The following is an 18,262-nucleotide window of genomic DNA, read 5'->3' as shown; positions in this document are numbered from 1 at the left end:
AAACCGTTGTAGCCTAGAAATTTTCCTTAGGGCCATTCTTACTAGTTCCCCTCATTAGAAATTTTCCTAGTTCCGTGGTCGGCGAAAAGTTTTGGGATCAAATGGCCCTACATCCAGATTCAAATTAGTGGGGGATTTCGTTGTTATGCCAAAAAAATCATTTTAGTTTCCTTGTGTGTATCCCGATCCCGTATGGACTGATGCACCAGGTTTGCCGCTATGTGGGGAAGCTGGCACCTGTTCAGAGAGTTCACATGCACAGTCCCCCACTGTTGTCTTTTTCTTGCTGCAAAAAGAAACGGAAAAGGGAGTGCTTATCTGCCTTCCCTGGCCTAACATTTTGCTGTAAAGGAAAAAAAATGCAAAGGCATGTGAACTCTGAACTGTTTCCCTCCTTTCCATTTTTCCATTCAGTCCTTCTATTTTGAATTGCGATTAAGACTTTGAGATCTATCTAAGGGATCATTTCTATTTTATTTTTCAAAACACGGCATAAACCATTACACATACATTCTTATGAATGTACACTTACATCTCACACACGTCAAATCTCTATAAGCACCTCTGAGCTATTGATCTTGTTATGTTTCAAGATTAACGAAGTCACCAGAACCATCTTTTATCGATGATCACGTCACCTATTATTGGGAAAGAATAGTGTCACTAATTCCTGACATTCTGAAATGAATCTAGAGAAAATCGACCTCCACAATGCAAAGAGGACTCCAAACTAGGTGAGCAGATTCCATCACAATTATTCAAACATGCTGTAGATCATAATCATGCAAATATAATTCAAATATAATTCCCTACAAATAGAACCCCTACACAAAAGGGAGGCGCATTTACGTGTGTATAAAGGTGGGCATCGAAATTAATGAGAATCCTGATACGATGAGATTAGTACAGATATGTTCATGGGGCGCAACCCACAAAACCACATGGTTGCGAGTCTTTATCTTGCAAAGCACATAAGGTTGCATGCCATTCATTAGTGAAGCAACATGAGAAGGACCATTTGGCCCCATGTGTGTTGCAAGTTCAGACCGACCTCCAAAGGAAACACCAAGACAGATAGGCAAGTAAAATGGTCTCGTCCTAAAATATCACAGCCACAAAGAAAATAAGAAAATAAACTTGCAGCAAAAAAGTAGAAGAATAATAATAACTTTGCTGCCAACTGCCGTACAGATTCTACCAGCTGCCTACCTAGGAATAGGATCGGTAGTCAGTTAAATCCTGGTAACAGCTAATATAGGCATCTTGTTAGGAAGGCAAGTATTAATTTCTTTTACGAAAGACAGGAAAATATTAATTAATAGCTCCGTAATTCATTTCTACTTACCATTTTAGAAACACGGCATTTTAGATACACGGATTTATTGTAGACTAACTATGTTAGTACAAATACAGTACTGTGAAGATAGTAGTTCATGAAAAATATATTGTTGTAATATTTTTTTGTGTGCGCATAATGAGCTATTTAAATCTGTAAAATAGAGTACCAGTCATTTCGCATAAATTTGCAGAAGTTTTAGTTTTGCTCTAGCTGAGTTTCCTATTTTTCTCCCTTATTGGATGGGACCTGTAGCCAAATCTATATATCGTGCGGGTAGGAGGAGAGCCATGAAAGAAGGGGGAGCGACGGGGAGGGAAGAGGGTGGAGCGGCTGCCTGCGAGCTAGGGCAGAGGGAGGGGTGGAGCGGCCGCTGGGGAGGGGTGAGAGGTGGGGGGAGCAGCCGCTGGCGAGGTCACCGGAGGCCGGGGTGGTGGACGAGGCGGCGAAGCTTTATGGTTTGGGGTTGCCGGGATATAGGGGGCTTCAATGGCCTCACGCTATAGAAGAGGAGGGGACTGGGGGCGGCGGAGGACGGGCGGTGGTGAAGGTTTGGCCAACAGAGGGCGAGGGGGCGCGGGAGTGCCGCCGACGGGGCAGGACAGGAACCCGGTGGGCGGTGGCAGGCAGCAGGGCGAGGAGAAGACAGTGGCGGTGGACGGGTGGCACAATGGCGAGAGTGGTTAGCGGCGGCGACGGAGGTGCCACCGGAGCTGGGGGTGGCGGGGGCGCTCGGCTGCTGCTATTGGATAGATTCCAATCACACGCAGCGAGGAATAGACGCCCCAATTACGAATCCTTGGATCATGCTATAGAATGTATACACCAGAGGATGTACCGAGAAGGTGTCAATTGCTCGGTACGGGCACATCTACATGACGAGTCAATTGGATCGCCCTAATCTTTCACGTACAGCCAGGAAAAAAATAGAGGAAATAACACAGCTGTATTTAATTAATTCATGATACAAAAGCCAATCTAGATATCTTAGAAAGACATCAAATATTAACTTCTCCTCATTCATTTTTTACAACTCGTTTGCTTGTTTTTACAAGCTGTAATTTTTTTTTGTTATGACCAGATAAATAATTACTCTATTAGTATTTCATTTCTGTGTTATGAAATTATAATAAGAAGAAAGTGTTCTCCAATACAATCTAATGGCATCAACTCTTTGGTATTTAGTTGTAACATCCCAGTTTTCATCATGATTAAGGGGGAGTGTTGAAATATATAATGCAAACTCCTAGAAGATTCTATAAAAATAAGGATAAACCATGGCATAATTTTGTTCACCATGACAAGGTTCTAGAATGTTCTACAAGAATCATAAGAAGACATGAAGCTTGGATAATTTCTTGTCATGGTAAAAATTAGAATTTTCTAGAAATAGATATTTGTAGGGAACTTAGATATTTGTAGGAAACTTCCTAGAGTGTGACATGTGTCACTCATCCAAGGGGGTATGGGTGCCTATATAAGGAGGGTGCCACCCCTTGCCATGCCATACTACTCCACTCCATCCCACACATCCAAGGGCATGGTAGAAGTGAGCATAGGTAGAGTGTGCTAGGTTAGCCACCACAAGGTGTGTGTTCCTTTGTAACTTTGTTGCTCCAATAAGATAAGTGTCTTTATAAGTGTTAGTCTCACGGTTAAGCTTAGTACTTAGTGTATAAGTTGTGATCCATCGAATGTTGGCTCTGTCACCCGGGATCACAAAAGGGTCTGGGCTTCATCGAAGGTTGGCTCTGCCACCCGGAAGCCAGTTTCATCTGTTGGTAGGCTATGCCTCCCGGAAGCAAAAGGCGGCTCTGCCGTCAAAAAAGACCCGGTACACTAAGTAACTAGAAGCTGACCGACTCCGAAGTGAGTTGGTGTAGATCCTCAACTTAGTAGGGCCACCTCAATTTCCAACAATCACTAAAATAAAACTTATGTTGCAATTAAACTAGTAACGTAAAATAATACTAACGTTATACGAGGTATTACATAATTACTAGGCAAACTATTTTATACTCTTGCCTTGCGTTAGTACATTCGTTCCCTCCAGTAACCAGCATACGCATACTTACACCTACGACAAAAATCATCTCGTCTCCATAAAAGCCTCTCGAGTCACCGTACCATGCCATAATTCCCAGACAATCATGACAGCGCCTACCTCCTTTGCCATAACTTCATCATTCCCTGGAAGCCACAGAGTACCCACACCATTGACCTTGAAATAATCCGTCATGGCAGCACCCACCTCGCTATAAATCGGGGTCGCCACGCACAGTGCCGGCCGAGATTTTTTCCGCCGAACCGCCTCACCCGCTCGCTCTCGCTCGCGCATGCGCGACACGCCGGCCCCACAACGGGACCGCGCACTGCTGCCGGCACCACGCCATGCCGCCCACCCCCAAGTCCCCACCTCGCCCACGCCGCTGCAGCGCCCTCGACGGCTTTGCCGCCTCGACGCTCGCGCCTTCAGCGCTGCCACTGTTCGCGTTGACGACGAGCTGCCGCAGCCCACGCCATCGCCTGTCCTTGCGCAACGCCGCCGCTGCTCTCCTCGCCTATAAAAGGAGCAAGGCCGTGACGAGCCCCGTCACCAGCCCAAGCACACCGAGCCGCTTCGCTCTGCTAGCTGAACCACTCCTCCCGAGGCCAGCTCACTCACGAGACGAAGCTCCAACAGCTGACCCTCTTCCTCGAGCTGTTCCGCGCCAAGGTGAGATGACATGCAGCTCCCCCGACCATTAACTCCATAACACTAATAAAGGCCCAAAACACCCACCAGGCCGTGAGCACTTAATCCAAATCATTCTACCAATCAATACTGTAAACTCAATATCTCCTTCATATCAACTCCTTTTCATGTAACTCTTTTTCCTTAACTCTCCTCAAATCATATACTATCTATTCTTCCTATTTTCATCTCCATTTGAGCTTATTTTATTGCTTGCTTGTGTTTGTTTGCGGGTTGTGCCGTTTTCACCCGTAGATCACGGAGTGACCGAGGAGGAGCCTGCCAAGGAGCCAGAAGACCCGTACCACGAGCAGAAAGCCGCCGCCGCCGACGCGTACGCAAGCGAAGGCAAGTTTCATCGACCCCTACGTGAGCGGTTGCATCCATGTGAGGACGTCTAGTTGTAGCCCTGGTTTAGGATCGATTACATATACCAGTACTTGAGTGATTGAGTGTGCTCATGCATGCATCTGAGTAGTCATGCATATCCAGAGCTGAGAATATGATACGAAGGGATCTGGCTGAGACCAGGGCAGCTGGGTATGCTGGAGCTGACGCTACCGTGGTGGTAGACTGGCAGGTGAGTGCTACCGTGGTGGTAGGCTCGAGTTGATATGTTGAGGGATGGTTGCTGCCCTGGTAAACCATAAGGACCGAGTTGTTTTGACATCTCACCTAGCTTACTTTAGTACGACCACAGGTTACGGTATGGTCCGTACTTAGCCTAATCCCACTGGTTAGCCTGACGGTCGCAGGGATGGTTTACGGGTATAGACCATTGGGGTCAGGGCCCGAGGGTTTGTGCGGCCGGGCTGGGGCGAGACCACGGCTGGGTGTCGGCTATGTCGGTTGTTCGTTCGGGCAGTCGAGCGTGTGGGTACAGTGTACGACCTCTGCAGAGTGTATAATCCATTCGAATGGTCCGTGTCCACGGTATGGACAGGCTACGGTGTGGTCCTGACAACTAGTGAGCTACCTACTGTGGGTTGTGTCGGGAAGAGTTGCATACCATTAGTTGCATTGCTAATGCATTGTGCTCAATGTGCGTCGTGCATGTCATTTCCCCTCCCGTAGGGTGAGATGGAGCTTGCTGAGTACTTTTGTACTCACCCCTGTTGATTTTTTTTTTCTCCAGAGGATCCTGACTTTGTGCCAGAAGACTACGAGTAGATCGTGTCCGCACCCAAGCTGATCGAGTGGAGTCGTGATGGATGAAGAGCTAGTCCTGCATGTCGCTATGCTAGTTGTTATCCTATGGTTGTTCTGTGTAGCTTTGTGTTGTCACTTTACTCCTCGTGTACGTGTTAAATAAAGCTCTGTATGACTCTGGACTCCACTTGATGTAACATGTATTATGCCGGAGACCTTATTCGGTAATTAATACATGATTTAGCCTTGATCTTCGGGTTGGGGCGCTTCATTAGTTAATAGAGTTTTTTTTTGCCAAAGCCTAGTGCCCTAGTCCCACTAAAACAAAATGTGCCTTGTAAAATACCTAGGGAGTATTTATTATTTTAGATATTGACATGGTTTTGTTACATTCATGTTATTTTTTCATATCTGTATTAATAAAATTTTATAAAAGTACAGTAATATGAAGCGACCAACGGCTTCCCGACCGTGAAAACCTTCCGAGCCCTAGCCTTTTTTTTTTTAAGCGGGGTGAATAGCGTCAGCGTAATTTGGATATGAGGAGTAGCTACTGAAGTGAGGTAGAAGCCCGTTCACACCATGGACCACATCAAGGATTGGACTTGAGCACCACAGGCTGTGCATGGTGTTTTCTACTCGAGGACACAGCTAGCTGACATCGAAGGCACGCCTATGCATGCTCAATTTGACCTGTAGCCAAAAAATTTTTTGTCACATCTTTCATAGAGTTCCCAAAAAAAACTAGAATATGTACACATACTTTAAAAGTGGTCCCTAAAGTATAAGGAAATCAAATATATATAAAATACTTACTTTCTGGTAACCAGATACTGTTACTAGTAGTACAATGATTGCGTAATGATTGTTAGAAGAATAACCCTCATCTTCCATCTCTGCCGATTCGTGCATCTCTGTCTAGATTTATAATGGAAAAAAGAAGACTCTTTGCATCTACTCCCTCCTGTCATATACTATGCGCATTTGAACATCACTGCGGTATATTTTAAAATAATTGCACGGCATTATTACGGCGCATCAAACGACGCATCATGCATCCATGTAAATTTGTAGTTATAAATTTTAGTATACAGGTTCCATGATCAGATACATTTTAACGTGTTAATTGTCTGTACACTGAGAGGCAGAATTACTGTTGCTGAGCAGTAAAGTTTTTATTTTTTGAAAAGATCTTTTTTTTTTTGAAATAAGGTAGTAGCACTGCCAATGCATTTAGGAAAGATTTTTTTTAAAAGATCTGAGCAGTAAAGTTTTGAACTGTGTCACTGTAGGAAGGGGACAAAATAAGCTGTTGCTGAACAAGCTTGCTGCTGGCCGAGCAGTAGTGACACAGCAGCAGCAGCGTTTGTTGGTTGTATAGAGCGCTGGACGTTCCAGGTGTCCTTGCTGTCTGGAGTACTCTGCACGCAGAACCAGAACCACCTACCCTCGTTCTTGGGCCCTTGTGTAGCTCGGAGGAGAGCAGTACAACACGATGGCGAGCAGTCAACTACGCCCGTGTTTAGTTACAAAATTCTAAATTCTAAATTTTTTTTCGGCATCTGCATAGCGGCTTAAATCTAGATAAAATAAAAAACGCATTGCGACTGTTGTCTGTAAATAGCAAGACGAATCTAATGAACCTAATTAGGCTGTAATCAGACACTAAACTGCTACACCTATAATGACGGATTAATTAGGCTCATTAGATTCGTCTCGCAATTTACAGACGAGTTCTGTAATTATTTTTATGATTAGTCTATGTTTAGTACTTTAAATGTAGAAAGATATATTTTCAAAAATTTTACGGAGCGCAACCAAACAGAGCCGTAACATCACAGAACATACCAGATTTTTAAACCCTTTTTTGGCACGCAGCTATTTAATTCGCTCATGAATAAGACAGATATGCATAGAGTCGATCTAGCTTTCAGAGGCTGTGTTTAGTTCCCAAAAACTTCCCCCCAAACTCCAAACTTTCCATTACATCTCCATCACATCAAAACATTAAATATAGCAAATGACTCATGCATGGAGTACTAAATATAGTTAAATAAAAAAACTAATTACATAGTTTTGATGTACGTTGCGAGACGAATCTTTTGAGCCTAGTTAGGTCATGTTAGGACAATATTTGCCACAAACAAACGAAACGTGCTACAGTGCGCTGCAGTGACTGATGTGACTTTTCGCATCCACTTTTTACACTCTTTTTACGGAACTAAACACACCTAGAGGAAAAAACAACAATATTCTGTCAAGCCATTTAAAAAAAATACAAGCATATAAAAAACAGGTCGGGGTGAAACGGCCCATCGTATTTTATTAAGACGAGACAATGGCTTCTTCGATCATGGAAAAAATTTCTGAATCCTGACTCATGCCCATAAGAGCCATGCCTTGCGGCAAGCATAACGAGAGGGATTTTTTTAAACCCACCGGCGGAAAATTCGTCCCATCCGGAGTTCGAACTCGCGACCTGCGGGGTGCCAATCGGAAAAATACAAGCATATAGACAGTATATTTCTTCATTGTGTGTATATGGGCATTATTATGCTGAAATCTGAGATCTTGTTCGCTTAATCCTCTTTCTTAAGGGGATTGGAAAAGATTGAGGTGGATTTCGACTTGCAGAGTCCTTCTAACCCCACTGAACCACACAAGGCTTGAAAGTCATCAAAATCGCTGTCTAACATCAACCTAGGAGAAAGTGAACTCCTTAATTTAAAAAGAAGACCTACAAACAAGCATAACAATTGGGGTCCTAATCCATAGCTGGTGGAGCCTACAACAAAACAATTGACGGGCATCTGAATTATCTGAACTCTAGACGAGTGCTGTTGTGCTTTGATTGGCGGTGCTCTCGTCTTACCTATCATCAAAGAAAAAATAGGATTAGTTAGGTCCCATGCATCCATTATTTTCCTACTATAGCTTTGTTCAAACAAACAGGGGGCAGTACCAAAGTATTTATTCCTCTTTTAATCTTGGCATTTTTTGACCAGAGGAAGATCCAAAGTACAAGCTTGGCTGCAAACTAGCTAGAGGTTCATAGACTGCATCAACATGACTGCAACAATTTCTTTTATACTTTATTTGTAGTAAAAGGTAGTACTGTACTGCACCCTTCGTTTCAAATTGTTGATCGTTTTAGTAAATTTAGATATATAGATTTTGCCATGCACTATATCTAAATTTACTAAAACGACCTACAATTTAAATCAGAAGGGATAAATTACGGTACTTTCGACTGCATGTAATAAAGAAGTTAGATAAAGACCATGTCTGAAAAAGCCAAGCCAGAGCCTTTGGAGGAGCCGGAGACGATGGAAGGAGGGCGCCAGCGTGGCAGATTCCTTCCCCTCCCGTCCAGAGGGGCATATTCCACGAGCTCCCCGGGCCCACCTGTCCCCACACGGCCAGGCGCTTCCGTGGACGCGGTCCATGGGGGCGCGACGGACACGAGCCGTCGGATGCAGCAGCCGACGGCGGATCGTGTCGCGCACGCGGGGGAGCCCACGGGGACGGTGGCGTGGTCCGAGTGGGTCTTGGTCTCTTACCCGTGGAGTCCACCGGACCGAGACCACTTCGATTCACCTGGAGTTTTGGAGGTGAGTCCCTGAGTATTTAAGATATTACGATTTTAGGCCTGGTAAAGATAATTTGCCTTGAATTATTTGAGCGAGAAATATTGGCAAATACGCCATAGGATACGTGTATGGCAACGGGGAGCTCGGCAAGGATTTTGTGTAGATTCAGCCAAGGGTGTAGGGGAGAGGAGCCATGGACTTGATTCATTCACTCTGTTCGGCTGACTGTGGCTGGTGACTGTTGCTGGTTGCCAGCAAAATAGAGTGGTTGAAGTCATTGCCAATAATTTCTCTTGCACAAGATCGTATTTGGCAAGCATCTGGCTGGAGACTAGATTCTGGGAGAAACTTCTTTCTTCTCTTCATATTAAAATTGGCAGCACGTCAAAAATGTTGCCAACATTAATTATAGCAATGATAAAAGTTAGGCACATATTAAGTTATTCTAGTTAATTCACAAGGTCCGAGTCTTGATGATTATAGTTCAAGCATCTAAGCAAGATCCATGTACCATGTTCAAAACAAGTGTCTTCATTTTTTTCCCTCAATAAAAGCATATATTTCATTTCCCCTTGAGAAAACACGCACGCACGCGCTATACCATAGGTGTTTCTTTGGGAAATTTCATTTACTTTTTATCATGTAAGTGGAATACTAGATCTGTTTCATTTTCCTGTGTGAACAGAAATATTATGTTTTTGAGTAAATCGAGCACTATTTGTTCACATGCCACACTGTGCTAACCGAAACACGAACAATGGAAAATATATATTCATTTTATTGAGTAGTACAAAAATACCTACATTTAAGAGGAATCTAGAAAATTGTAAAACCACAAATAATAATCTCCTTACAGAACCCTACGAAAATATCATAAAAATCCAACTAAAATAAATCAAGTAAATATATCTAGCATTTTACGGAGGACTATATATACATATGCATCCATGTGTAAATATCTTATTCTTAAGGGGCTTCGCCGCATATAAAAGTCCCGGCCCCTTAAAATTCCCACCTGTTCATCTTGCTCCTTTTCCCTCCCGCTTCCGACCGCTGCCCCCCTCCTCGCTCCACTCCCCATGACGGCGACGGAGGCGGCGGCGGCGGCGTAGGGGACGGATTCAGCGCGGCCGCACCAGTGCGGCAACCGGGGGATCGCGTGGGAGCGAGATGGCGGCGCCGGCGTCAGCGGCGGCCGGGCGCGGCGGGGGCATGTCGTCGGACAACGCCAAGGGCCTGGTCCTCGCGGTGTCGTCCAGCGCCTTCATCGGGGCCAGCTTCATCGTCAAGAAGATGGGGCTCAGGAGGGCGGCCGACTCCGGCGTCCGCGCGGGTGAGTGAGAGAGGGGGCCCCCCCTGCTCGCCGCGCCCGTCGGTGGATCTCCCCGCGCGTCGGCGGGGTGGGTTGGGTTGGGTTGGTTGGCTTGCGCGACGGCGAGGCGCGTCGAGTTGGCCTCTGCCAGCCATGTGGTTGCTTCGCTGGATACTAGAACCGGGCTGGAGCTCTGAAATTTGTTTCTTGATTTTTTTTTGGTTTTCCCTTTTTGCCACGCGGTTTCGGGTGGGTGTTCTTCGTTTGGTTGGTGAGAGGGATCTGTGCGCGGTAGAGAAAAAAAAAGTGGCGCGCTGTTCTTGTCGGCGGTAAACTGGGAGTCCTACCGAGTCCAAGAAATTTCATCCGTGGCGGAAATTTGGGGGCTCCGATCGGAGTTTGCTTTTCCTGAAGCTTTTTCTTTTTCTTGATTTAGTTTGTCAGAGGAGCCTGCCTAGTTGACTCCGAAAAGGTCAATTTCTTTGGCCTGTAGTAGATTCGATTGCGGAGAATCTAATGGAGTCAGCTAGTGAATTTAGTCAAAGGCGCTTTATGTTTCTTCGCATTGCAACTGGATGGATTGATCGATTCTGTTTTGCGTGGGGGTATAAAAGTTGTGTGGGTTTGACGGCGCGGTCAAGTCTCACCTTGGAGACTTGGGGTCTGCGCTGATGCAAGAAAGTTTGCCTGCAAAAGTAGTCCAATCAAGTAAAGGCTTATTTCGGTTAAGTGGCAACTTGCCAGGGGGTCAATTAATTAAGTAAAAAAATAGAGTTCATTTGTCATATTTGTTGAACATTTATTTATTAGAAAAGAGCTGAGTGACTCTGAGTTGCTGTGTGCTGAGACAATTTCAGTTAACAGTCTGTGCATTGCATGCTGAGTCCAATATATTTACTGATATCTTTCTTCTGTATTCTATAAATAATGTCGTATGCTTTCCATAATTTTTTGTGCATACTGTAATTAGATGTTTTGATGTACATAAACCAGGATATGGAGGATTTTCTTACTTAGTGGAGCCTCTTTGGTGGATAGGCATGATTTCTAGTAAGCCCTCTTTCTTTTCCTATTAAGAGTTATTTATTGACCTTATTTATTACCAAACTCCTCAATTTCCTGTCACTTATATGTATACATTCTTTTTCCATGTTGGGGTTATTCGTGTTCATCCTCTAATCGAGTGCATAGCATGCTCCTTTTGAACATTTTCCCCATTATTATTATTAATCTTGTTGGCTCTCACCCTGTGAGCTAACATTGTCCATGTTATTTTCTGCACAAAAGCATAGTTACTGAAAATATCTTGCGGAGGATTTGAGGTTGTTACTGCAAATATTACGGAGAGTAAGGGTTCATTCAGAAAGCAGCTTTTCTTAGTTTCATAGGTGCACTGGGCCATGAAAAATGCCATCACAATTGACATCCTATCATCTTAATGAAATACTTCATTATTAGCACTGTTTGATGCCATTTGATCTTCTCAAGGAATCTCTGTAAAATCTCTGTTCAACTTTATTCAAATGAATTGGATGGAATCAGATTGTGTAGTTTCTTAAGTTTGCTAAGTGCTTTCTGTGTAAGCCAAAGTTGCTGCAGCCTTATCTAGGAGAACATGCTACTGAAACTTTCCGGATGAAAGAAATTTGAAAAATGTTTACTTACATGTCTTTTGTGTACAGTGATTGTAGGTGAAATCGCTAATTTTGCTGCTTACGCATTCGCTCCTGCTATTCTTGTCACTCCTCTTGGTGCACTCAGTATAATTATCAGGTACATTTAGAAGATTACATGTCAAATTTACTAGCATTGTGGTTTATGGGTGTGACAATCGTTTGTAAATTTCTGCAGTGCTGTACTTGCACATGCCATTCTACAGGAGAAACTGCACATATTTGGTATACTTGGTTGTGTTCTCTGTGTTGTTGGGTCCATCACAATTGTACTCCATGCTCCACAGGAGCGTGACATTAATTCTGTAAAGGAAGTTTGGGATCTTGCAACTGAACCAGGTATTTACTATACTGAGACCAGACTGATCACATTATCATCGTTAGTCCTTGTTACAATGCTCATGGTTTATATTTATTCATTGTTGGTTATTTGTATTTGCAGCTTTCCTTTGCTATGCAGCTATAATAGTTGCAGCAGCCTTAGTGCTCATATATTTTGTTGTCCCTCATCATGGTCAAACAAACATAATGGTGTACATTGGAGTTTGTTCTCTTCTGGGATCACTCACAGTATGTTTCCCCCCACATAAATGGATCAAGCATAATCCTTTTGATATTTCTCTACAGGGATTTCATACTAAATTCCATTTTTATCTGATAGTGAGAAGTTTTGCAGGTTATGAGTGTAAGAGCTCTTGGAATTGCATTGAAGCTAACATTCTCAGGAACAAACCAACTATTCTATCCTCAGACTTGGGCTTTTGCACTAATTGTGGCCACCTGTGTGAGCACTCAGATTAACTATCTAAATAAGGTAATCGTTCTGTTTTTTCCACTCTTATTGTTGTCAGATTGTCGGCCATCAGCTTCACTGAAGAGATTATTATTAATAACTATATCTGAGTATGTGTCTAACCCAAAGCAAATTTAGCTTGTAAGATTTCCACATTGTGTAACTCTAGTTCTAATTCTGTGTGTACAATAGATACTAGACAATACTAACATTTGAAGTGATTCCTTATATGATGATCTAGGTTCTTGGATTAGCAAGGGACCCTAAACTAAAGGGACCAATAATTGAAAATGGAGGGAGTACATAACTGATTGCAATGTCTGTTTCCATAAGCATACACATAATGTGAAGTTGATAGCATTACTTATGCAAACAAAAGGAAGCACATGCAGCTTATTTCATACTCTGTATATGTGTTTGAACTGTCACTTGCAGTCCTTATTATCTCAAAATATGGTTAACAAATTTCATGCAAGCTAAGTTAATGTGTTTTTCTCTTTAAATTGCAGGCGCTGGACACCTTTAATACAGCAGTAGTCTCACCAATATATTACGTGATGTTTACATCACTAACAATTATAGCCAGTGTGATAATGTTCAAGGTAACCCATTTTCATGAGAAATAATGCACATTTTTTGTTGCAAAAAGCTATAAATTTAGGCTTGCTGTTTAATCTACCTATATTTTGTTCTTAAGTGTTCTTGTGGAGTGGTTTACTAAAAAATAGATCTCAAAATGATAGGCATTTGGCCCTTTAGCATTATAGCATAATTCTAACAGAAGTTCCCACGTTTTTTGATTTGCAGGATTGGGACCATCAAAATCCAACGCAAATTGTTACAGAGATGTGTGGTTTCCTGACTATCCTTTCTGGGACATTTCTTCTTCACAAGACCAAGGACATGGCTGACAGTATGTCATAATTCATGCAATTTTTACACATCCCTTGAGAATGTTTGTTTTTGTGTGTTGAGATTTTCTTTCCAAACAGGTCCTGGACAATCTTTCTCCACAGAACGGCTAAAGCATGCTAGTCAGAATGGGTTTTCCATTGAAGTCATGCCACTAAAATGTCAAGATTCTGTGGATGATGAGGCCTTGACGCTGTCACTTCCCAAGGCTGACAATGGCTACCTAAAGGAAGAGCATCCTCTTAGATATAAATACTCGAGTATTGTCTGATAGATAATTCTTCGCCAACCTTTGGCAGGATATCTTGGGAATCTTTTTGCTCACAACGATCAGCCAAGATTAATTGATTTAGAACTGGAGTAGGAGGTTTTACTTCAACCTGGCCTTGGATAGATTGAGATCACAGATTATAAGTTGTCAACTATTGCTTGCCTGTTTCTGGAGGATGTTTTCTGCTAAGGAGCAAGCCAGAAAGATGCCAAATTCAGGCCAAAGAAGTGTTACTCATCCAGGAATACCAGTTCTGGAAAAGCATTTGAAGTGTATTTAGAGACAGTGGTGTTGTTCACTATACTATTTCTTTTTCTCATTTTAGGTTAGCTGCAATGTGATCTTATCTGATTTCTAGGAAGTTGCTATATAGAAACGTCAGGCTTCATTTTCTGTACCTGTAATTACCTCATAAATTGCTGCCTGCTTGTCAATGTGTATACTGAGCCTGTGTAAGTATCAATTCATACTTTATGATAAGCGACCCCTTCTGATAAACAGTTGATCACTCTAATTTTGATGTTTCACATTGCAGATATTTTTTTATTATGCCTCATTGTGCATTCCTTTTGTTCATGGTGTTTAAAATGCAACTTTTAAGACCATTAGTGTGATTTAGGCTACATAGTTTAAAAACTGTGATTAAAGGAGGATGTTGTGGATGAATAGTTTCCAGTGTACATGATTGTTTTAAGTGTGTAGTTGTTGCCATGCTTTGTAAGTTTTCAGGTTATCTTATTGCAGAAAGCCAGAAAACAAGGGAAATGGTTGTTGAAGGGAGGAACAGAGTTGCGCCTCAAAAATATTTTTTTTACTACTACATTATTTGCTCCAATTATTTGGTACATTGAAGGGAGGATGCAGAGTTATTACCTATTAAAGGTAAATAAACCATTCTTCTGCAATTATTTTTGTGTTGTTGCTTCATGTTACTACTACATTATCTGATACAATCCTTTTACGATTACTCCTTTATATGCTCTACCAAATTCTTGTTCATGAAACTTGTCAAATTTTTTTGGAAGGGTCCATTGTCAACTTAGTGACTATTGTGGTTGATATATTTAGGGAGAAAAAAATGTTCCAAGCTTCAACCCAGTACCCTGCTGGTGCTTCCATCCTGATCAAAGATAGGCTGTGCAGATTATGCATGCATGATTGAATTCTCTTAGATGGAACAGGATATGCTTATTTACATTATTCATAATCATAGTTAATGACTGAGATTGATCACAGGAACTTACTTTCAGTTTCTTATGAGAAAGTTCCATTTTGTAAAGTTTTTAGGAACATCTTCCTTGCTCACGCTCACCACCGCCGCTGCCCGCCTGCTCACCACGGTAGGATCACTAGTTCTATCATACATATGCCTCGCTCAGTCGCTCTGCTTCAATTCTCACGTTGCTTTACAGCAATGGATTGTTACAGTACCAGTGCAGAATTTACTGTTCACACAATCTTTAATTTTCAACTAAAACACCAATGACATTAAATGGACCCAGTCCCCCTAAAACTGATATGCGGTTCAAATCTTTACGACTACCTTGCTCTGCTTAATTCTTTTTTTTTTTGAAAGACCCGCTCTGCTTAATTCTCACCATGCATTAAAGCGATGGATTGTTTTATTAAACTTCTACCCTTCTGATAGTTGGAGTACCAGTGCAAAATTTACTGTTCACACAATCTTTGATTTTCAACTAAAACACCAATGGGACTAAATGGACCCATCCTCCACATAAAACTGATATGTGGTTCAAATCTTTTCAAGTACATCGCGCTGCTTCAATTCTCACGTTGCTTTACAGCGATGGAGTGTTTTATTAAACTTCTACCCTTTTGATAGTTGCAGTACCTGTGCAAAGTTTACTGTTCACACAGTCTTTAATTTTCAACTAAAACACCAATGAGACTAAATGGACCCAGTCCCCCACATAAAACTGATATGCAGTTCAAATCTTTTCAACTACCTCGCCTTTGCAGAAGGATATGTACAAGGATGCGACGACGTTTGTCCGGACATGTGATGGCAACACCACTGACTTTCCTATTAACATAGGCCTACACCAGGGGTCAGCATTGAGCCCTTATTTATTTGCTTTAGTGATGGATGAGGTCACAAGGGATATACAAGGTGAGATCCCTTGGTGTATGCTCTTTGCCGATGATGTGGTGCTAGTTGACGAGAGTAGGGCAGGGGTTAATAGGAAGTTAGAGCTGTGGAGACGCACGTTAGAGTCGAAAGGGTTCAGACTTAGTAGGATCAAGACCGAGTACATGATGTGCGATTTCAGCGCGACTAGGCATGAAGGGGGAGACGTTAGTCTTGATGGGCAAGTGGTGGTCCAGAAGGATACGTTTCGGTATTTAGGATCGGTGCTACAAAAGGATGGCGACATTGATGAAGATGTTAGGCATAGAATTTCAGCTGGCTGGTTGAAATGGCGGCAAGCTTATGGCATCCTTTGTGACAAGAGGGTGCCACAAAAGCTAAAAGGCAAATTCTATAGGACAACAATTCGTCCGGCGATGTTATACGGTGCTGAATGTTGGCCTATAAAAAGGCGACATGTGCAGCAACTGAGTGTAGCAGAGATGCGGATGTTGCGGTGGTTTTGCGGGCACACAAGGAGGGATAGAGTCCGGAACGAAGTTATTCGGGATAGGGTCGGGGTGGCACCAATTGAGGAGAAACTTACTCAGCATCGGCTGAGATGGTTTGGACATGTCCAACGAAGGCCTTCTGAGGCGCCGGTGCGTAATGGGGTCCTTGAGCTAGTCGATAATGTAAAGAGGGGTAGAGGTAGACCTAAACTGACGTGGGTTGAGTCGGTTAAGAGAGACCTTAAGGATTGGAACATCTCTAAAGAGATAGCTTTGGATAGGAGCGCTTGGAGACTAGCTATTAATGTGCCTGAACCTTGAACTTATTTCTTTCGAGTTTCATCTCTAGCCTACTCCAACTTGCTTGGGAAAAAAAGCTATGTTGTTGTTGTACCTCGCCTTTGCAGAACAAATTTTACATTTTTAAGCATTTCCAAACATATATTTTTTTTGAACGCGCTAGGAGCTGCGCATCATTATATTAAGAAGAAGAAAGAAGGGTAAATAGAAATCCTCGGGTGATACAGTTAGGGGCTTGTATCATGCCCTACAACGGACGTCTGTGGACTATTACATATAGACATAAGGGTGAGACCTGACCAATAAGAACAAACCTAAATCCATTTCCAAACACATTTTTCTTAAGCCTGGCGCAGTTCTTTTCATTAAATTATTTATCTTATTCACTTTGTTCATTGTACAAACACCAATGAGATAAATAAATAGATAGGCTATGGACTGTACTGTACATCAATCTACTAATAAAGTGCAATGCCTACTTACCTATTTACCTTGCCAGTTGATAGCAACACTTGGGGCTGGTCTCTGGCTCCAGCAATAGATCAGACACTGCCTCCGGCAGCACGATCTCCAGACTCGACTACGGCCCCGCTAAAGTTCTCCATCTCTAAGCTGTGCTAACCATAGAGATGTATTTTTTTTTATCTTTCAAGCACTGGGGAAAGGCAAATTTTGCCGCAGGACACTGTTAGAGTTAGGACTTTGCCATAGACCACTAAAAATATCTGTTTTTGCTGAGGGACACTATAAAATTATGGTTGTTTGCTGGAAGACATTACATCCATTATACTATTAAATTTAATTGAAGAGCAACACGAAATGACAAGTTTATCCCTGCTGCCTTATCCTCTCCCTCACACAGAACTGCTCGCGGCTCGCGAACTAGGAGGCGACGCGACTCCTTGCACTTGCAGCTCGCGAACGCAGTCGTCGAAGCTGCCGGCCGTCGGCAGCTCTCCTCCACTTGCAGCCCGTCCCCGCCCCCATCCCCAGCTGCGTCTCCTCCCTACGCGCAACCCCGGTGGACGCCCCCTCCAGGCTACAGGTCGAGCTCGACGACGGGCAGCGCGGTGCTGCTGAGGCGCTTGCTGGCAGCTAAGCACAGCCGCTTCCTCCTCGTCGGGCCAAGCTCTCCACTGGGCTCGTCGACCAGGCGCCCCCTCCCCCTCCCCTGATAACTTCCGGGGCTTGGCTCTTGATTGGAGCAACAGCTACGCACTGCAGCGGTGGAGGCAACAGCAAGAGGTAGGCCGAGCCATCCTCCTCGTCTCTCGCGTCCGCGCGCGTCTCGCGGCAGAACCCCCTCCTTCCTGCGCTTGGACTTGATCGGCTACAGTATACAAGCGCGCACGACGGCAACGCCCACGTTGGCCACCTCCAAGTCAAGCCTAACTGCGGAGATCTGACCCTCACTAGCGCGCTGAGCTGGGAGCGCCGGCCACACCGGCGGTGGCCGGTCCGTCAGCCCCTCCCTCACGCACCGGGCAGGGAGCACTGGCCAAACCTCCGGCGTCCGGGCTGTCCGTCGGGCAGGGAGCGCCGGCCGAGCTGCCGCTCGCTTGCGTGCCGCGCAAGCAGCGCTGGCCAACCC

General features: G+C 43.7%; 1 protein-coding gene across 1 annotated transcript; it reads left to right on the top strand.

Moving 5' to 3' along the window:
• Positions 1-9,831: 9,831 nt before the first annotated feature.
• On the top strand, positions 9,832-14,284 carry LOC120643879 (probable magnesium transporter NIPA4). The gene is made up of 9 exons (XM_039920367.1): positions 9,832-10,142; positions 11,115-11,171; positions 11,804-11,894; positions 11,973-12,133; positions 12,237-12,364; positions 12,471-12,608; positions 13,097-13,189; positions 13,395-13,500; positions 13,580-14,284. The coding sequence occupies exons 1-9, from the start codon at positions 9,980-9,982 to the stop codon at positions 13,768-13,770; spliced, it is 1,128 nt and encodes a 375-aa protein (XP_039776301.1). The 5' UTR covers positions 9,832-9,979; the 3' UTR covers positions 13,771-14,284.
• The last annotated feature ends 3,978 nt before the right edge of the window (positions 14,285-18,262 follow it).

The sequence above is a fragment of the Panicum virgatum genome, chromosome 8K (genome assembly GCF_016808335.1).
Source record: "Panicum virgatum strain AP13 chromosome 8K, P.virgatum_v5, whole genome shotgun sequence".
Taxonomy (NCBI): domain Eukaryota; kingdom Viridiplantae; phylum Streptophyta; class Magnoliopsida; order Poales; family Poaceae; genus Panicum; species Panicum virgatum.
This window is presented reverse-complemented; position numbering and strand designations above follow the sequence as displayed.